Here is a 21,931-nt window from a genome sequence, read left to right on the forward strand (position 1 = left end):
AACAAAAGTAAACTGCATTGGCAAGTACTACAGACACCCCCCTCCCAAGGAGAGGAAGGACTGCAGAGCTAAGAGACTACCTACTCTGGGGGCGGGGTGGCTGAGTTTTTATTTGTATTTAAGTAGCCCCCATTTGGTAACCCTTCCTAAAGTCATACTGGATCTAACACATTCAAGGGTCCCTTTTGCTGTAGATAGAAGGTTACTTGCTTCAGTTCACAAACATGGAAACAACTGTTAGTTGTTAGGATTTGTCACCAAATCAAGACAGATCTCTAGCCCCACCCCCCCCCGTGCCCCCTGCATTTGGGTGTTGTAATGACTTGAGACAAAAGAACCGTAATTGGAAAGAACTTAATGCAGAAAAAGGGAACAACGGATGAGTCATCTCCTTCCTGTCTGACTTTCCCAGTGCTCTGGTCTTGCTCTGTTCTCTTGACTTGCTTTGCACACTCTCCCTTCCTCTCTCTCTCTCCCTCTCCCTCTCTCTCTTTCCCTCCCTCCCTCTCTTCCCCCTCTCTTTTCTCCCTCACCCTTGCTCCTCTTTCCCTTTTATTCACAAAGCTTTTGCCACATTGCACAAATGCAAAGCCTTCATTGTTTACTACATTAATTTTGAACGTTAAAATAGGCCACCGAAGGAAGAAGTATCACACAGCTCCCCGAACAACTACAGCCCCAAGTGGAAATGAAAAAGCTGTTCCAGATAGGAAAAAAAGGAGGAAGGTGAGTTTCAAAGAGCTTCATTTGGACTGAGTATCAAAAGAAAGACTGACTCTTCCATGTGCTTTGTTTTGGTTTTGGTTTTGGTTTTGTTTGTTTGTTCTGTTTTGTTTTTTGCTTTTTTTTGTTTTTGTTTGGTTTTTTTTTGTTTTTTGTTTTTTGTTTTTTTTTTACAATATTTGGATCGTTGTGCTACAAAGTGTGGTGTAACTGTTTCCTTCAAATTAAAACCTTTCTTTCTAGAAGGGAGTTCCTAGGACTTGGGGCCAGAATTTAAAACTGTTCTAAAATCTCAGAAAGCTGCAAGATTGCAAGGCTCCTCCCAAAAGTTATAAAAGCAATATAAAAGCTCTACTGGTGGCCCAGTGGAGCTGCGTGTAGGTCAGACCAGAGAGCTCCAGGGACACGTTTATGGGATTCAGCACCCATGCTGCGGTGGGTACCCCGGTGGCATGGCTGCCTTTGAGCCACCCATGTGCCTTCCTGTAAGTAACTCAAGCAGAATCATGGGTTCACTTAGACTTGGGAGGGATTGTGCCTTCCAGTGCTCTCTGTGCATGCAGTATCTGGCACTAACAGATGCTCATAGCATCTAACGGGGGGGGGGGGAAGCAACAATACCAGTAATATTTCTTTGCAGTTGATCATGCTGCTTAGCTTGGTTTTTCTCCTGTGATAGTATTGTAATGGGATATATGTAAGAATTATTCTGGAAAGCTTTCTAAATGGAGGGAGTCATCCTATTGGACTGGTTCCATCCTGTTGGAGGTTGTCTTCTTGAGTCAGAAAAGTAGACGCATCTTTTTAAAATTTGTCTTTGGATGTTTTGCTTTGTGAGTGTGTTTAACATACACAAAGAATCCTCCGGAAGATTTACCTTACTGGTACTTCTTCCACTCTAGCACTTCCCCTTGAACTAGTGCCTGGGGGGATGGCCTCGGAATGCTTGCTTGGGTCTTCCAGGAGATTCTCTTAACTATTTTTTAAACTAGTAATACATATTAATGTCCATGTTATTCATATATAGAATTACATAGTCAACAACTTAGTGAGAGATCTTTTGTGATCTACACACAGTGAATTACCTGGACCTGAGGTCCAAATAGGTCCAGACCAGGCTGGTGAAACCCACAGAAGCAGCTGACCTGAACAAAGGAGAGTTCTTGGTCCCCAGACTGATAGCTGGGATACCAGCATGGGACCGATCCAGACTCCATGAATGTGGGTATCAGTGAGGAGACCTCGGAAATCTATGGGGCCTCTTGTAGTAGATCATTACTTATCCCTAGCATAGGAATGGACTTTAGGAGCCCATTCACATGGAGGGATACTCCCTGAGCCTAGACACACGGGATGGGCCTAGGCCCTGTCCCAAAGGAATGACAGACTCTGAAGACCCCCTATGGAAGGCCTCACCCTCCCTGGGGAGCAGAAAGGGAATGGGATAGGTAGGGTGTTAGTTGGGGGGGGGGGATGGAAGGGAAGGGAGAGGGAACTGGGATTGACATGTAAAATAATCTTGTTTCTAATTCAAATAAAAAAGGGAGAAAAAAACAGAGCAGACAAACAAGACAGCGGCATACACTTCCAAAAATGACTGTATTAATTTATAGTCTCACCAACATCGGGGTCATATTGAAATTGCAACTTACATTATGACCCAGCTGAATTTCAGCCAGCAATGGTAATATGCTTTGACTTTAGAAAGCATATTAATGTAATCCATCACACCTGAAAATACATTTTTAAAAATTATGTAACTACCCTGATGAATCAGAAAGGGCCTTTCAATGTAGCTCAACTTCTAACAGTGTTAAAAACAGGGAAGTGTTTCTTTTAGAAAATAACTTCCTCAGTCAAATAACACTCACTGAAGGAGCAAATACTGCATATTAGACACCAGATGTTCGTTCATGCACATTTGGTGAAAAATTTATGCTACCAATGAAGGTGAGGCCAATAAAGTATTCAGTAAGTTACTTATAATCGTCTCTGCTCTGAATGTGTGTTGCTGGGAAATCCTACAAAAATAAATCACAAGATTTTCTATATATCAGCCATAAGAATATATTTTAAAAGAAATATATGCATATATTTAAATAATATATATGTATATACATACATATATATAAAATTATGTAGCCTGTCAGCATCAACTGACAGCAGGGAGGTGTCCCTAGCCCACAACACTAGCTGGGGAGCTATTGACAGCCCATGGGTTTTGTAAGAAGAGTTGTTTCCTTTAAGGGTGTGGCCCCTAGTAGGTCTAAGGAGCTGTAAAAGATGGTCCCACGCCTGTGAGTTTATGGGTGGTACCAGTTGGATTCAGTGGGTTCCAAAAACATAAAATTAAAAACAGGACATGAAGTTGGAAGAGTAATGGGGGTGGATCTGAAAGTAGTTAGAAGACACAGTGTGAGAATGACCATGATAAAAATACATTTCATGCACTATGAAATTCTCAACTAATTTAAAAATTATATAGATATCTCAGTGTCTCACTGATTAAGAGCACTTGTTGCTCTTCTGAATCTTCCAGAGTCCCAGAGTTCAGTTCCCAGCATCCACATGGTGGCTCAACACCATCTGTAGTTTCAGCTCTAAGCAATCTGATATCTCCTTAGGCACAAGGCATGTAAGTGGTATACAAACATACATGCAGGAAAAACAGTTATACACATAAAATTAAATAAATATACTGAACATACATATACACCCAAATAAACATACACATGTGTGTATGGTATATATCTACACATGTAGGAGGTTATATTTCCAAACTCTTAAACTAATTTATAACTTCCTCGTAGGAACAAATGAAAAAGAAACTAATTTTATTTTCAGTCAGAATGAAACATCAGAGAGCAACCAAGACAGTGGAACCAGAGGCATCCAGATTCTAGAAAAAAACAGACAAGAACAGAGTGATTAGGGATCTAAAAGGAAAGGAAAGTAAACTCTTAAAGAAGCAATGCACTTTAAATATGTCAAACACCTGACAACACAGAAATAGCCCTTAGTATAAAAATAAAATAAGAGGGAAAATACAATTTTGAGAATCTGTCACCAGAAGTTTTTAAATTATAAAATATCTTAAGTAGATGATAACCAGAAGAAAAATTATCCCTAAGTGATAAAACAGAAATGTAAGAAGAATGAAAAATGAGAAGCTAGATGAATAAGTATTCTACAAAAATAATAATTTATAGTATATAAATAAAATAATTACCTGGCAATGTTAACAACAGCAAACTTGTGAGATAATTCAATGTAAATGTAGTATAATTTTATAAGCTCCTTCACCTCCTGGGAAATATTTAAGTGTAAATTTATTTTAGAAACTAAGGGCTAGAGAGAGGGCTTAGAGGGTAATGGCATTTGCTTCTGTGCCTGATGCCCTGAGTTCCTTTCCTGAAAACTACATTAGAAGGAAAGAACTGACTCTCTCCTTCAAATTGTCTTCTGGAGATGGCAGGGGGGTGGGTGGGCTGAAAGGTGGCTCAATGGTTAAGAGCGCTGGCTGTGCTTCCAGGGACCCCAGGGGGTTTAATTCCCAGTACTCACATTGCAGCTCACAGTTGTCTGTAGCTCCAGTTCCAGAAGATCTGACACCCTCACACAGACATGCATGCAGGGAAAACACCAATATACGTAAAGTAAAAATAAATAAATTATTTCATAAAAAGTTGTCCAAGAAAAAAAAAAATCTAGGTCAGCCTAATCTACAAAGTGAGTTCCAGGACAGCCAGGACTGTTACACAGAGAAACCCTGTCTTGAAAAACAAAAATTTGTTTTCTGTTCTCCACATACACAGTGGCATGAGAGCTCATGTATGTGTGCACACGAGACACACACACATACACACACACACACACACACACACACACAGAGAGAGAGAGAGAGAGAGAGAGAGAGAGAGAGAGAGAGAGAGGAACTAAAAAGTTGAAATCTCTCAAATACACTAGAAATTACTTAAGTAGCCTGTATAAATGGCACTCCAAATTCTTTGGGAAAATAGAATAATCTTAAATCCTGATTAACATAGAAAAATCAAAAAGGCTGAAGGAGGAACATAGAAGGGACAAATAAATCCAAACAGAAACATGAAGGTATGCAGGTGGGTTGATAAAATATGCCAAATTCAGATGAGAAAATTCCTGGTGGGAAAGACAAGTTGTTTTTGTGGGACTACCGTGTCCTAGTAGAAAACTTTTGAAAGTATAGACAGTTTTTTTAATTAATTTGAATACATTTAAGGATGATAAAAATAAATCATATTAAAATTAAAAATTAACAGACTCTGGATGAAACTGGGTCCCTGAGGAAGGGAGTCAGGTTGGTGGGAGCTACATGGTCTTTTTCCTCAGCCAATTAACCTGTGTCCATCAGCCTTGGTCCCTCCAAGTCACCCACAAAACTGTAGAAAATTGTGACCATGAAGGAAATACATGATAAGGACAGAAGGCAGTTGGAGAGTGAGAAGGCACGTTTGGGGGTACTCCCAGGAGAAAATCTGAAACAGGAAGAACCTGGTGACCTGCAGAGAAGGTGGTTGGTCTCGCCTCCCTGACTGGGTGCTCAGGGACACCACAAAGCCTCACAGAAATTAGCCTAGCTGACAGACAAGGGATGTCATCTGTAACCCACTGAAAGGAACCATTTCGTTGTTTGTAGTCTAAGAAAACTGAGAGACTTGGTTACGGTCAGACTGGCACCAATGCCACCCATCCTCCCACTTCAGGCCTCTCAAGTACCTGTGGCCAATAAAGATTCATGTTTAAAAAAAACAAAACAAAACAAAAACAACATACTAAATCATTAAGTACATAGACTCAAGTCTATACACATTCAGACAAGGCAGCAGACTTAGTGTTTGTTACTAGAGTCGTTATTACAGATTAACAGCAATAAAGTCTAGCAGGCTTTTTGCAGTAAAATATTCAACCACTCCAGTGTTTATGAAAGCTTTTGTGTATGTAGAGAACTGTTTATGAAAACTCATACAAGCTTTCCTGGACTTGCAATAATTCATACGTTCATAAAATGATGAAAAGGTTGAAATGTAGAAGGTGGGGCTGCAGAAATGGCTTGGTTAGTAAAATGTTCACCACACAAGTACTGGGAGCTGAATATGCATCCCAGAATCCACGTAAAAATCCTGGCATGGTAGCACACACCTTAAAGTCAGCCCTGGGAAGGAAGAGACAAGAGGATCCCTGAGGCTTGCTGGCCAGCCTGTCTATCCAAATCAGCAAGAACCAGGTTCAGTGAGAGACCTTGTCCAAAAAAGTAAAACAGATCAGAGAAAGACACTAAACATTGACCTCTGCTGTCTACATGCACCCACATGCACAACCATGTGCACATGAATACACACACACACACACACACACACACACACACACACACAGAGGCGCACACACACATGCTCGTGCACACACGCACACTATTTATAGGATGTATCGATAAAATGGAGTCCTGTTCAACAGTGAAAAGGAACAAAGAACTGACAAATGCCACAAATGATGATGGATCCTCAAAAGCAGTTCACTAAAGAGTATATTATAGGCTGAGTGTTTTGGCACATTCTTTTTTGTTTTTTCCAATTTTAGCATTTTTATTTGAATTAGAAACAAGGTTTTTTTTTTTTGAAAAAAGGTTGTTTTACATGTCAATCCAAGTTCCTTCTCCCTCCCCTCCTCCCCTACCACCCCCCCACCAGCTAAAACCATATGTGGATATGATTTTGTCCTTAAAAGCTTATCCCAAGAAAGGCTTGAGGCTACATTGAGATCCCAAACACCCAGTGTAGCAGCCGGCCAGCTAATAAAGATGTTCTATTGGCTTAAACCAGCATCCTAGTAGTCTGCTCTGATGAGTACCCCACAACAGATCTGTTGAGGTACCCCCAGTCACAGTGAGTTTTGTCAGTCAATGGGCTGACAGTGTGGTTAATTGCCTGTAGTACAGGGGCCAATCATAACCAGGGTCTAATCATAACCAGCAATCCTGGTCAAATTCTGGCTGGGAATGATTAACTCTATCCCCAAGGTCCCTTCTTATGGCATACAGTCGGATTTCCCAGGTTTTTCCTATTTCCCAAAGGCCAGAATCTTTCCTAAGGATTTGTTCAGGAAGCCTCAGTTTTACAAACCCATTTTTTTTTTGCATTGAAAACTCCCTTGTTCCTGACAATTAGGGGACCCAGTCACAGGGTGCACATTGAATTGTAAATTCTGTATTCCTATCTCAAAAGATAGGCCACCATATGTTTCCTTTCTCCAGTACAGCTAGACATTTAAAGTGGACATCAGTGAGCAAAGGTCAAGATGAATACAGGGTTGCTGCTCTGCACTAGAATACCTTCCATCTATCTGTCTTCCTCAATTCCCAGATCCAGGACAGAGGGCCGTGAAGCTTGAACCATACCCCTGTATTCATACCAAACACAAGTCAGGAGAAGGTAGAAGGGCAGGGAATGGAAGAGCCCCAGAACCAATAAAACATTAATTTCAATAGGTCCTTAGTCTGGAAGACAGTCCATTTGACAGCAGTGTCTGTGGCTTCTACCATACCTGGGTGTGGTAGATCCATGATGTAATGCCAGCTACCTTCATCACCATAGGAGTGGGGAGAATCACCTTGTAGGGTCCTCTTCTGATTAGTTCCAGCACCCCTTTGGCTGTTCACTTGGCCCAGACAGTATCATTGAACTGGAACAAGAGAAAACTTGTGGTGATTTGGAGGTCAGCTGGGTTTCTCCCTGACACTTTATGGAGGGCTGTGGTGCCTGTAGTGACTTGAGAAACTGCTGTTCTCTGAGCCTGAGAGGCAGTGAGGGTGGGGGTGTTCCAAACATAATCTCATACATGAGGGGTAAATCGCTCCTATATGGGGTACAGCAGACCAAAGCAAAGGAAGGAGGCCTATCCATCCTTTTTGGACCCCAATGAGAGTTTTGTAGAGGTTGTTTAATGACCTTGCTTATTTTTTTTTAACCTGGCCAACACTCTGAGGTCTATTTCACAATGAAGTTGTCAACCTATGCCTAACACTTTAGCTATTAATTGAGAGTTTTAGGCTATCAAAGTTAGGTCATTGTCAGACCCCAATGATAGGCAGAGGCCAAATCAGGGCACCAGTTCCTGAAGGAACCTTTTAAGCTACTATATAGGAGCAGTTTCAGTCTGGGTAAGGAACACTTCTTCCCACATGTGAAAATATAAAAACCAGCAAGTACTTTTATCCTCTTCCAGCAGGCTGTTTTCCAAGAGTTCAATGGGATATTGGGCCCTCATTCTGACCGTTTCCTAGGTAAGGGCTCTCTGTTTTGGATTTACTTGAGTGCAAACCTAGCATCTGGCTGAGACATCCCACACCAGGCTGTCCAGTCTAAGTATGACATACCTTGGTCTGAGCAACTCAGAAAGTTTTGCTGATCTCAGATGGGTGTCGTGGTGAAGGTCAGTTACCAGACTCCTGCCAATTGTTTCTGGAAGAATGATCTTTCCTTTGGTGTCCTCTGATCTATGGGTTTTCCTGTCCTTTTCTTTTTTTTCCCCATTCTTTTCTTTAGCATGGAATCTCACATAGCACTGGGTCAAGGTATGTCATGAGAGCATCACTAGGCTCCAGTGGTCTTTAGGACCATTTGTCAGGCAGCCAGGTCAGCGGCCAGCAGTGGAGGACAGCAAGTCATAGGGGAAGCAAAACAGTCTCTAGGAGGGCCAAGATGTTTTAATGTCCCTTTCCCAGAGGTGAGAAGACCTCTTTCTATGGATCACATCAAGGACATAGCAGACAGTAAAAGCATGCTGACTGACAGTTGTTTATCATGGTGGACTTTCCTCTCCCCAGTCTGAGAGCCTGGGTCAAATCAATCAGTTCTGCTGTGTGCACTGCGGTACCTGGCTTGGGCCCAAATTGTTTTGGTTAAAGCAATTATTGCAGCTCCCATGTACCTGGTTTCATTTTTCATCTCATGACAGTCATGGATGAGCACCTGGATCATCAGGCAAATGTATAGCTGAATTGACAGTGTGGTGAGTTTCTCAAACCAGACTCGAAGGTAGGCCAGGCATGGGGCCTGGTACTGGGTCCCACAGTCATTAGACAGCCAGCATTCTAAACACTCCTTGGAGAAGGGCTCCAACCACATCATGGGGTACTGTAAGTATAAGATCATGACCTAGAGTTAACTTTTATCTCATTAAACTAGTTACAGCTTCCATAGCTCTTAAACGGGTGAGCCATCCTTTGGCTACAGGGTCCAATAGTTTGTACAAGTATATCATAGGGCATTTCCATGGCCTCAAAGTTTGGGTTAAAACCTCTTTTGTCTTTTGTTTAGTCTCAATCCAGATTAAGGGTTTAGTTGCCCCCCCCCCCGCCCTTTATGCTGGTGTATAGAGGTCTTGCTATTTACACAAACTCTGGTACTTAGAGGCAGCAATATCCAGCTGCACTAAGGACCCCTGGAATCTGTTTCTTAATCTTTGGAGTTGAAATCTGAATCATAGCAGAAATCCTATTCTGAGACAGGCTCCTTTGCCTCTCTTCAGCTGGGAGCCAAGATACGCAGCCTCTGGTGTACAAAGTTGGGCTTTCTTAGTTGAAATTCTGTAGCCCAAAGTCTGCAACTCTGGCAGTAGTCCCTCGGTGGCCCTTTTATAATCTATTTTCCCAGGAAATCTTTGACAGAAGTGCAAGAAATCTACATTTAGTGTCTTTAAATCCTGGGACAACCTGGTCCAGTAATGTTGCTCACTGTAACCTCCCTCTAGGTCTGTCCATTTCAAAGCAAACATGGGTTGACTCACCTTGGCCAATGGGAGACTGAAGAGTGCATCTTTTGGGTCCAAGACCCGTTTCTCTGAAAGAATCAGGATTATGAGAATCAGAGGTCCCAGATTTCTTCACAGGCAGGGGAGCCATAATTTGGGGTGACTGGCAGGGCACCCAGATGCCCGTCTGTTAAAGCCAGGCAATATAGACTGCAATTTTCCTTTTTGTTTGAGGACCATTGGGTATTGTTTAATCTGGATCGGAGTAGCTGAGCTGACTAGTTGGACAATTATAGGAGCTTGGTGTTGGGCCAGTCCTGGGGGGTTGGTTTCTGCCCTTACTCCCAGGAATCTTTGTTGTAAATCTGAGAAATAGTTCAACTGTATCTTTTGATTAGAGACAGAACTTCTGACAGAGGGTGAGACACCAACATTTTTCTGAGTCGGTCTGTGTCTTATCATCAGAGAAGGTGATAGTGGCTTTCAGTTTATGCAAAGGGTCTTGTCTCAGTCAGTTCTCTTGTTAAACACCCTTTGAGCTACCTCCAGCAACTGGGGCCTGCTTATACTTTAATTTTTTTTAACTTTTACAACTTTTTTCTAATATCTGATACTGACCAAATGACAAAGGAAATCTTTTTAGCAGCTACTTAATCTTTCTTTTAAAATAAATTGTTTAAAGCCTCCTTGGTCAGTGCTGGACAGAAGGGAAAATCTATTCTGTCCAGGCTCTGTTGCCTGACAGCAGTCTCCTTGGCCAGGCCAGGGGCAGTTGTTTGCTTGCTTGCTTGCATTGCTTTGATTTTTTTGTTTGTTCAGTTGTTTTTTACTTTTTTTAGAGAATGGTGGTTTGTATGAATCACTGGTTGAAAAACAGACACAAATTATGAAAGAGAAAGGAGTGGAACTTTCTCTTTTCCTTCCCCTTCCCTGGGGCTGCTCAGAGCAGGCATGGAGCAGAGCAGAACAGAGGGAATGCTCACCTGGGGGAACTATTTCTCTCTCCCTGTGTGCATTGCCCTTAGATGGCAGTGGGGATGAGAGGCCAGGCCCCTCCTCACCTCTACACAGAGACTAACCCTGACTGTGAGCAGGAGTCAAGCAACAAAGGAAGAAACACTCCTGCTCCTGCTCCTGGAATGGGACAGGAAGAGGGCTTGAGGGGCGTCAGATCCCCAACAGGCCTTACACCAGGTAGAGGGAGAGGGAGGGTCTCACACCGGAGAAAACCACTGGTCAATACAGGGAAACAAAACTGATAGAGAACATAGAAAGACAGACAGACAGACAGACAGAGAGAGAGAGAGAGAGAGAGAGAGAGAATATGAAAACAACAGAGAGAAAGAGAGATACAACAAAAACAACCTAGGGTGGCCGCCACACATTCATACATTGGCACAGAAGGAGGGATCTAGTGACTTCTCACATCAAGAGGCAGTAGCAGTTACAGAAAGCTTTGTAACAGATACAGCCCTCTGGGAGACAGACTTCAGTGAATCAGCTCAGCTTTATTCCAGACTATAAGGAATATATACGATTGGGGAGCCTGGGGACAAACACTAATTTGCATTAAGTGGCATCCTCCTATCACAAGACTTCGTATGTGGCAGTAGGGTCCTATCAAAATGGCTAGAACGCTTTCTTTTTTATTTTTTTATCATTTTTATTTGAATTAGAAACAAGATTGATTTACATGGCAATCCCAGTTCCCTTCCTCCTCCTGTCCTCCCCTACCACCCCCCCAACTAAAACCCTACCTATCACATACCCTTTCTTCGATTCTTCACCTGACTCAACCTTTCTGCTCCCTCATGACCTCTGCATCCTTCCTCTTCTTCCCTTCTCATTCTCTTAGCTCCCTCCCCCCTCTTCCTGTGCTTCCAGTTTGCACAGGGGATCGTGACTCTTTCCCCTTCTTTAGGGGACCAAATATGTCTCTCTTAGGGTCCTCCTTATTTCCTAGCTTCTCTGGCACTGTGGATTGTAGGCTGGCAATCCTTTACTCTATGTCTAAAATCCACATATGAGTGAGTACATATCATGTTTGTCTTATTGTGACAGGGTTACCTCGCTCAGAATGGTTTCTTCTAGTTCCATCCATTTTCTTGCAAATTTCAAGATTCCATTGTTTTTTTTTTTCCACTGAGTAGTACTCCATTGTATAAATGTGCCACATTTTCTCTATCCATTCTTCAGATGAGGGGCATCTAGGCTGCTTCCAGTTTCTGACTATTACAAATAGTGCTGCTATGAACATCGTTGAACAGATGTCCTTGTTGTATGAATGTGCTTCTTTTGGGTATATGCCTAAGAGTAGAATTGCTGGATCTTGTGGTAGACTGATTCCCATTTTCTTGAGGAGTTGCCATACAGATTTCCAAAGTAGCTGTACAAGTTGGTACTCTCACCAGCAGTGGAGAAGTGTTCCTCTTTCTCCACATCCTCTCCAGCATAAACTGTCATTGGTGTTTTTGATTTTAGCCATTCTGACAGGAGTAAGATAGTATCTCAGAGTTGTTTTGATTTGCATTTCCCTGATGGCTAAGGATGTTGAACACTTTCTTATGTGTCTTTCAGCCATTTTAGATTCCTCTATTGAGAGTTGTCTATTTAGTAGAACACTTTCTTAATTTACCATGTGTGTCATCAAGGGAAGAACATTTGCAGGTATCTATGTCAAGAGTCACCCTTGAGATAAGTCAGGCAACCTTGGCCTAGAGACATCCTCCAGATAAGTCTGGGTAGAAAGCAGAAAGCTTTTGCTGAGGGGAGGGAGTTCTCCATGTTGCCAACCTTAGAGAAAACTACCAGGCTATCATACATTGCAATCTCTGATCAGAAGGTTCTTCCAACACTGGTCTGGGCTCTGGGACCTCAGTGGTATCTTCAGAAATGTTGTGTGGTATTCACCAGAGTAGACTGCTCAGAAATGGGTTTAAGCCAATAGAAATTCTTTATTAGATGACCAATGACTATACAAGGTGTTCGGGATCCCAGTGTAGCACTGAGCCTTTCTCAGGGTGAGCTTTTAAGCACACAAAAAAAGTCGTGGAGTGACATACTTCAGTTAACAAGAACAGTTATCCAGAAGCAGAACTACAAAAGCCAAAAGGCAAGGTTAGTACATTTAGAGACTTTTCCAGAACTGTGGACTTTGATGGATTAGGTCTTTGTTTTTGTTTTGGCTGGTGGTGCTATCTACATGCTGAGTTTTACAGCCTAAATGGCATTTCCATCATGGAGTCAGTTGTACTAAGGTCTGGGGACCTAGTAGGGTCTGGGGTCCTGTTACACTCCCTACTGGTCTTAATGAATGAGTCAAATTGTGGATTTAAATAGTTGTTCCTAAGGGTGATGTCTTAGTTAGGGTTTCTATTATTTTGACAAGACACCATGACCATGGCAACTCTTACAAGGAAAACATTGAATTGGGGTGGCTTACAGTTTCAGAGATTTAGTCCATTGTCATACAGCAGGGAACATGGAGGCATGCAGCCAGACATGGTGCTAGAGTAGTAACTGAGAGTCCCACATCTTGCAGGCAAGAGGAAGTCAACTGAGTGTCACACTGAGTGAATCTGGAGCAAAAGAGACCTCAAAGCCCACCCCCATAGTGACACATGTCCTTCAACAAGACCACACCTATTCCAACAAGGCCAGTCCTCCTAATAGTGCCACTCGCTATGAAATTATGGGGGTCAATTACATTCAAAATACCACAGGCCATTAATTTTACTGAATTGATACATAATTTGTAAGATGCAGGAAACGGCTGTTAATTCAATCAGAGTAAGAATTAAAGGCCCAGCTAGCTAGTATCGATACTGGAGTAGTTAGTTAGGAGGAACAGGAGAAGTGAGACTAGTATCAATTGTCTTATTTATGTCTTTGTTTCTCTTTTTTACTTTTTTTCTAACCATGGCAATGTTTTTTTCTAATTACTCCTTGTCAATTAACATAGAAACAACAGGTTTCTCCCAAAGCCATGCATAGTATCCCTTATCTCATGAGAAGTAAGTCTAAGTCTCTCCAATTTTGTGGGATCACTTCTTTTGTGGGACCACTTCTGCAAGGGAATCTAACTGTTGTTCTAATTCAGAAGCAGAAATTCATTATTCCTCTAGGTCCTGATTAACCTTTCTACTTAGTTTTGTAAGTTTTTTATCTTCCATGATCTATGGCTGTTGAGACAGCTATGCTAGCTCCAACTAGGAGTGAAATGAGGACAGGCACAGCTCTTTTTTTTAATAGTCCAGGATCCATATTAAAATGTACTCCCCCACTTCCATTATATAGGTATACCTGGGGCAGAATGTGTACTAAGATGCATGGAAGGGGTTTTTCAGTTTGGAAAGCATCAGAAGAGGCCCATTTAGTCAACCCATTAGTACGCACCCATCAAGTAGTCCCTGAGGCCCAGATACTGCTATTGCCAAGATGAGCTAACCCACAAGACAGAATAACAGGCATCAGAATAAGAGGAAGTGCCTAGAGTAATGGTTTTGGACATTAGACAAGTTCCAGCCCCTTATACATCTCCTAACATTAATTTGGGCTGCCCCTAGTCACAGTGAGTTTTGTCAGTCAATGGGCTGACAGTCTGGTTAGCTCCTATTCCTATGTAGTATGGGGGCTGAGGAGTTAAGCATAACCAGCAATCTTGGCCAATTTTTGGCTGAAAATGATTAACTAAGTGGTGGACTTTGTCAAGAGTAAAAAACAGGAATGGGGATCCCTTGGCCACCAGGACATCAGGAGGTAGTTAAGTACTAGTTGTGTTCAGTACTTTGGAGGGGAGAGTTGTTTGAGACCTTGGCATGGGTAGGACCCAAAGGTCTAGGGACCTTTATGAGTGGTTTATGTCTACCCCTAGGCTCCATTACTGTGGCATAAAATCTGACTCCCCAGGGTTTTCTGTTTCCAAAAGGACAGAATTGTTTGACTTTTCCAGGAAGCCTCTGTTTCACAACCCCAGTTTTTGCAATGGAAAATCCTGTGTTCTTGGCAACTAGGAGAGCCAGCTTCAGGACATGCAGAAAATTGCAAGCTCTGTATTTTTGTCTCAAAAGATCAATTCTCATGTTTTTTCCTTTTTCCTGTACAACCAGACATTTAAAGTAGGCATCAGTGAGCAAAGGTCAAGATTGAATGTGGGTTGTTGGTCTCTGGTTATATTATCATTTCCCTTGTATCTATCTTCCTCAGTTCTCAGGTCCAGGCCTGAGAGTGGTGGGGATTGAACCATGAGCCTATATTCATATCCATAGGGCAAAGCATAAAACTCAGGAGGAGGCATAAGGACAGGAAGTGAAGGACCTAGGGCCCAGTGATACATTAATGAATAAATTTTAATGGGTCCATAAACCAGATACAGTTCATTAGGCAGTAGTGGCTGTAGCTTCTGCTTTATTGACTTGGATGTGATGGATCCATGGTGTGATGCCAGTTACTCGCATGACTGTAGGAGTGAAGAACATTACTATGTAGGGACTCTTCCAAGTTGGTTCCAGCACCACTTTGGCTACCTGCTTGACACAAGCAGTGTCACCAAATTCAAACAAGAGCAAATTGGTTGTAGATTCAAAGGTCAGCTGGTTCTCTCAACTAGTCCAATGAATAGCCTTTGTGGGGAACTGGAGAGTCCATCAACTTCTGGTTTCTGAGCTTGAGAAGCAATGGGGGAGATCTTCCAAACATAATCTCATAGTGTATGAATCCCTCCCTATACAGGGTGCAGCAGATAGAAAGAATGTATTGAGACAAACTCTATTGAAATTCATTAGAGTCAGTATATACGATGGTGGACTTACCTTTTCCTCCAGCTGAGAGCCTGGGTCAGGGTGATCATTCCTAGTCTAGTACCTGGCCTAGTCTCAAGTCCTTTCAGGATTTGGGGTAACTACTGCAGCTCCCACATACCTGGTTTTGTCTTTCATCTTCTGACAGTCATGGATTAGCACCTTCGGGTTGTCATCAGGCCAGAAGGCAGCAGAATTGACAGTGGTGGGTTTCTCAAACTGGACTCAAGAATAGTCCAAAAGTAGAGCCTGATACTGGATCACATACTGTCAGAATTCTGGTGTTCCTCAGAGGAGGGCCTCTGGGGAGGTGCCGTAAGTATAAGATCATGAGATGTAAATATAACAGCATCAAGTGCTGTAAGTGTAAGATCCTGACCCACAGTTAACTTGTTTGCTTGTTTTTGTTTTTGTTTTGTTTTGTTTTTCATTAAACTAGCAGTAGCCATCGAAGCTCTTAGACAGGTGGGCCATCCCGTGGCTACAGGGTCCAATCATTTGAACAGGTATCCCACTGTGTGTGTCCATGGTCCCAAAGTTTGCATTAAAAAGCTTTTTGTCTTTTGCTTTGTTGGATGAAAAGTTTTGAGACATCTGGAAGTGCTAGGCCTGAAGCCAAATTAGAGCTGCTTTTAAAGCCTCAAATGCCTTTCAAGTTTAGTCTCAGACTAGATTAGGTGCTCAGTGCCCCCCCCCACACACACACACATACATCTTTGCTGGTGTATGAAGGCCTTGCTGTTTCTGTGAACTCTGGTATCCAGGTACAGCAATACCTTGCCACACCTAGGAACTTTTTAACCTCTCTCTCTCTCTCTCTCTCTCTCTCTCTCTCTCTCTCTCTCTCTCTCTTTCTCTCTCTATTTTTTTTGAGACAGGGTTTCTCTGTGACTTTGGAGGATGTCCTGGAACTAGCTCTTGTAGACCAGGCTGGTCTCAAACTCACAGAGATCCTCCTGCCTCTGCTGGGATTAAAGGTGTGTGCACCACTGTCCAGCTTAACCTGTCTCTTAGTCTTCAGAGTTGGGACCTGAAGGATGGCAGCAATCCTACACTGAGACAGGCTCCTTTTGCCTCCCCTCAGCTGGTAGCCTCTGATGTACAAAGTTGGGCTGTCTTAGCCAATATCCTCAAGGTAATTCTTGCAGTAGTCCCTCACTGGCCTTCTTTAGTTTTAGTTTTGGAGCTTAAGAGAATGTCATCTACACATTGTTAAAGTACAGTCCCAGGAAACCTCTGACAGAAGGGCAGGAAGTCAGCATTTAGTGTCTCATCACACAAGGTTGGAGAATTTTGGGGGTTTGTTTTTTTTTTTTTTTGAGTTTCATAGAAACAAATTATTTGTTTTCATTTGGGATTAGAGCAGAATTTCCAGAAATTTCTGAAGTGACACTAAACATGCTCCTGCCATTTTATATTGCCATATTTATGTAAGTAGCATTTTTAGCATTTCTTTTTTATGTGTTAATTTTTTTATTTGAATTAGAAACAAGATTGTTTTACATGACAATCCTAGTTCCCTTGTCTCTCTGTCCTCCCCTACTACCCACCCCAACCAAAATCCTACCTATCACATACCCTTTCTGCTTCCCCTGGATGGTGAGGCCTTCCATAGGTTGTTATCAGAGTCTGTCCTATCCTTTGGGATAGGGCCTAGACCCACAAGGTTGGAGAATTTTTAAATCCCTGAGGCAACTTGATCCAGGTCTGTCCACTTCAAAGCAAAGATGGGTTGACTCACCTCGGCCAATGGAAAACTGAAGACGCATCTTTCGGGTCCAAAACAGTATACAGCTGTTTCTCTGGAAGAATCAGACTCATGAGAATCAAAGGTCCCAGGTTTCTTCACAGGCAGGAGAGATATATTTCATGGTGACTGGCAGGGCACCTGGATGCCCTTCTGTCCAAGCCAGGCAATATGGACTGCAATTTTCCTTTTGTTTCCAGGGTCATTGGGTATTGTTTAATCTGGGTGGGGGTAGCTGAACTAGTGAGTTGAATAATCATAGAAACTTGGTATTGGACCAGTCCTGCACACTTGTGGGACACTGACATACATGCAGGCAAAGCACCATACATACAGATTTAAGAAAAAAATAAAGTAAAATAAAAAAAGTCTTGAGATGCTGCTTATACTTGTAACTGCTTCAAAATTATTTTAAATATAATAGCTGCTTGCTTGTTATCTGGTATGCTGATGAAAAATTGATATATGACTAAATAAGCTAGGCTGTTTAAAATGTTAATTACTGCACTTCAGTATAATTGAGTTTGGCTATAATTCTCTATATTTTACTTTGTATGTTTGAAAATGTCATTTAGAAAAGAGGTACCTAGGCTCCATTAGACAACCAAAGAGGGCCCTGTTTCAGGGTAGAAGTGGAAGTTGGTCTGAAAAGCTGGATTATGCTTTTTCTCTTAATTACTCAAGCATTATGCTTGTCAGTGACACAATGGATGCAAGGCATACAATGCAGAGACAGACATAATTCCATTGCTTTATTTGACAGGTTCTGGTTTTCAGGAAGTAATTTAATATGGAATGTACAAAATAATGAGTGACACGGATTCGTTTCCTCTTCATACCATCCAGACACAGAGTTCCGTCCTCCTAGAAGTTCCCCCAAGCATCATATTTCCATAATTGGCAAGTCACAAGTGGATCATTGGACAGTGGTTTAGAATGAACTGCAACTGGCCATCGTATCTTGCTTAAAAGAGTTAGCTCGCTCTAACATGACTTTTTTCTCTAGACTCTGTTACTGAAGTCACAGTCTGTACCCCAAGAAGCCAAGATCAGCCACACATCCTTGAGAAGTCAATTAAAGCAGCCAAATGAATAGAAAAAAGCATCAAAGGGAGATGGACTCGATGCAGAGATGCTGAAAAGAGGGACAGAGACATCCAGTGACTGCACCGAAGTCTATCTTCAAGGCCCAGAAGGACACTAAAGTTTAAATGGAGTATTATGGATATGCTCATCTAAGCAATCCCAGTCAAGGTGTGTGTCTGCCAACCACTGACCCATCCTTGTCCCAGTAAGGCTGTAAGTGTCTTTCTTAGAGAGAAAAGTCCTCTGCTCCTGCTTTCCCAGGCTTTTCTTCTCCTGGCATGACATTCTTGGGAAAATTTCAATTTGGGGGGGGTCTGTTATTTTAATAGTCTGATAGCTAAAGTGTCTTTTTTGGGGGGGGGTGTTCAAGACAGGGTTTCTCTGTAGTTTTTGGAGCCTGTCCTGGAACTCACTCTGTAGATCAGGCTGGCCTCAAACTCACAGAGATCCACCTGCCTCTTCCTCCTGAGTGCTGGGATTAAAGGCATGTGCCACCACAGCCCGGCTTGCTAAATGTCTCTTTAGAATATATTCGTTTCTTCCAGGTCAATTATATTTGGATTTCTGTGTATTACCTGGTTTTTCTCTGTATCAATGAGATGCAAATAGAATCTTTTTAGAACCTATGAAGTTAGTGCACCCATGCAAAAGCTTTTCAGACAGCCCAAAAAAGTTGTAATAAAAAAAAAAAAAACAGACAGGGGGGTCTGTGTGCATTGCATCTGGTGAGCATTGTTCCTGTTTTCCAAGAACACTTTGAAATGGGCGTGGTTGGGAGGAGTGGGCAGCTGCTACTTCCCCCTGCTTCAGTCCTTCTCCTCAGCACCTCCTCCTGCCACCTCTCTTACCATTTCCTTGAGCAGTGCATGACCTTGCTGAATTTGTCTTCTATGCAGAGTAATTTAGACTCCTTCCCTGCAAAAGAATTCCCACTTCAAGACTCATACTTGGTGCTCCGCAAAACAAGAGTCACTACAGGACCAGCTTTGTTTAAAGGTATCTTACAGATCACTTTTGTAACATAAGCACATTCTCAGGGTCCCATCAGTTAGCTTCTGTCCACACCCCAAAGAACCTGCTGGCTAATTAACATAGACAGCGGTGAGTGAAAGAGTAGAGTTTCTATAGGAAATGAACAAAGGGAGAGAGCATACAGGGAGGCAACTGACTTCCATTTCAGGGCTTAGGAGGAGGAGACCCTTCAAAAACAAAGTCTGAGTAAACAATGGTCTACAGGGTAGACAAAGGGATTGACTCCCTCCTCATCTTGGTGCCTTCTCTTGTGTTCTTTCCTAGGATACTGATCATGTTCTCAAATATACTGTGTCAGAAAATGCTGCTAATGTTCATGTCACTTTTAATAATTACCTGGATAATTTTTGAAATTTCTCAAAGTTCCACAAAGGTAGGAATGCATTTTTCCACTTTGACAGGAAGCTGCTACCTGTGTGAGCTGTCTCCTCACTGACTATCACTACTTTCTCACTTCTCTTCCATCCTCAGTGCCTTACAGTCAGTCTTGTACCTCTCACAGGCACCCTAACTGGCTCCTGCTAAGGCCACCAACTGCCATAACACTAAAAAAGTACTTGTCACTGAATCTGGGTGTATATCCTTGGCTACCTAAATCCAGCCTGCTGCTACCTTTTTCCATGTGATGGTTATTTTTAGTAACCAGTATGCCTTATAGTTTTTGGATATTAAGTGATGTTAGAAAAGGTTTGTATAGGAATTCATACATGTTTTGTCATGTTTTTCCTTGTGGTATTCCTGTATTTAAATATCAGGTATGTGTAATCCCATCACCCAGGAGACAGAAACAGGAGGATTGTGAGTTTGAGGCCAGCATGTTTGTATAACAAAACAAACAAACAAAAAATTGACAACTGCAATTCCAGTCAGATAAGTTAGGACACAATGAGGATTTTTGTCTTTAAGCCATGTTCATGGGTAGGAAAAGCCTTCACCTTCCCTGTATTGTCCTAATCAAGTTTTAGACTAAAATGTGTCATAAAACCAATTGGACAGTTTTTCTCATTATGCACATTAGCAATAATTGAACTAACCAGCAGAAACATTCAGCCATCTGTCCAGTGGGAAAGTAGTTACTGGCTGCAAGATGTATAGGAGAGGGAAGAGCAAACTCGCTTTCATCAACTTCTTACTCTCCAAGCTCTTACTTTAGAGTTAATATGTTTCTGAAAAATTCTAACTCATTGTGAATAAAAATGGCTGGGAGCAGGTTTGTTTTTACAGTGCATTACACATCTTGTCATTTCAGCTTTGGACGACTCTGCACACATCTATCTCCTTCTACTCCTGGAACACCTCCATGAAGTCCTCTTGTCCTGAAAGGCCAATGAACCAGTCAAGGTTACCAACAGAGACTAAGTTAAGAGAGGAGATCCCCACAGTGACAAGACGGGTCAAGCCACCAACAGAGAAGGAGCTGAGAATTAGGGAGATCCTGGAGAAGCTAAACCAGCAGATCCCACCCAGACCCTTCACCCACCTCAATACCACCACCAGTGCCACACACAGCACAGCCACCATCCTCAACCCTCGAGACAAATACTGTAAAGGGGACCAGCTAGACATCTTAATAGAAGCTAGGGACTACCTAAGAAACAAGAAGAAGTATGGTGGGGACTTCCTGAGGGCCAGGATGTCCTCCCCAGCCCTGAAGGCTGGTGCTTCTGGAAAGGTGACAGACTTCAACAATGGCACCTACCTTGTCAGTTTCACTCTGTTCTGGGAAGGCCAGGTGGCCCTGTCTATCCTACTCATTCATCCCAGCGAAGGGGTGGCAGCCCTCTGGAGAGCAAGGAACCAAGGCTATGACAGAATTGCCTTCAAGGGTAAATTTGTTAATGGCACCACCCAGGTCTTAACTGAGTGTGGCCTGACCCTAAATTCAAGCAATGAATTCTGCAAATACCTGTACAGTGGTGGTGAAGAAGTCTTCTACTGTATGAAGCCTCAACACATGCCCTGTGAGGCCCTGACCCATGTGTGTACCAAGCAGCAAGCTGTTTCTTTCCTTACTGACAAAGAAAAAGATCTTTTCCAGAAGTGAGTATATTCTCAGTACAATGAGAGGTTCCCCCAGGCAGAGCTACACTGCCCATCTCAATACTGAGCAAGCCCTCTGATGTTTTCAGCACTCCAGATTCCGGTAAGACCTATGTTGTCTTTACTGGGCCCCTGTTCATGTCACAATTTACATTTCTATTGACATACCCAACAAAAGGGGCTGCCTGATAAAAGGGAACCGAGTAAAGTATATACCTCTGCTTCTTCCTGACAACCAGTGCTGACCTGTTCACAGTCAGAATATTTTACTACTGATCTAGGTTTTACAAAATACCTTCCATGTGAAACTATTCTGCTATGGCTCATAGATGTCTCACCTTCTCTCCCAAAATGATGCTTCAATATTACATGATACTCTACCTCCTCCTTCACACCTTGTACAGTTTGCCTCTTCAAATCTTTTGTTCATCCATTTATCTCCATGTCTTGTGTTACAAGGCCAGTTCAGACTGCCCTTTAGAGGATGACTCATCTCACCTTGACTACTGTGACAGCTAGCTGGTGGGACTCTGTCTTGCCTGTCATATTCTACTCTGATGCTTTCTCAGCCTCTCTCTCCCTCGCTCCCTCTTCTCTCTCTCTCTCTCTCTCTCTCTCTCTCTCTCTCTCTCTCTCTCTCTCTCTCTCTTTCCCTCCTTTGCATACCAGAGCAGGTTTTATTCATTTATTCAGCAAACATAGTCAAAGCCTTAGAATAGGC

General features: G+C 42.5%; 1 protein-coding gene across 6 annotated transcripts in view; it reads left to right on the forward strand.

Moving 5' to 3' along the window:
- Positions 1 to 420: 420 nt before the first annotated feature.
- Positions 421 to 21,931, forward strand: part of Nxpe1 (neurexophilin and PC-esterase domain family member 1) — a 29,548-nt gene continuing 8,037 nt past the window's right edge. The window contains exons 1-5 of one of the 6 annotated variants that reach the window (XM_027412079.2): positions 421 to 726; positions 18,059 to 18,351; positions 19,035 to 19,134; positions 19,435 to 19,543; positions 20,420 to 21,210. In XM_027412079.2, coding sequence (XP_027267880.1) covers positions 19,445 to 19,543; positions 20,420 to 21,210 — 890 coding nt within the window. In that variant the 5' untranslated portion in view covers positions 421 to 726; positions 18,059 to 18,351; positions 19,035 to 19,134; positions 19,435 to 19,444. Of the gene's footprint in view, positions 727 to 1,085; positions 1,209 to 18,058; positions 18,352 to 19,034; positions 19,135 to 19,434; positions 19,544 to 20,419; positions 21,211 to 21,931 lie in introns of those variants that run through there. The other 5 variants (XM_027412078.2, XM_027412081.2, XM_035443669.1 and 2 more) reach the window with 5 other exon arrangements.

This window comes from Cricetulus griseus, chromosome 4 (assembly GCF_003668045.3).
Source record: "Cricetulus griseus strain 17A/GY chromosome 4, alternate assembly CriGri-PICRH-1.0, whole genome shotgun sequence".
NCBI lineage: Eukaryota > Metazoa > Chordata > Mammalia > Rodentia > Cricetidae > Cricetulus > Cricetulus griseus.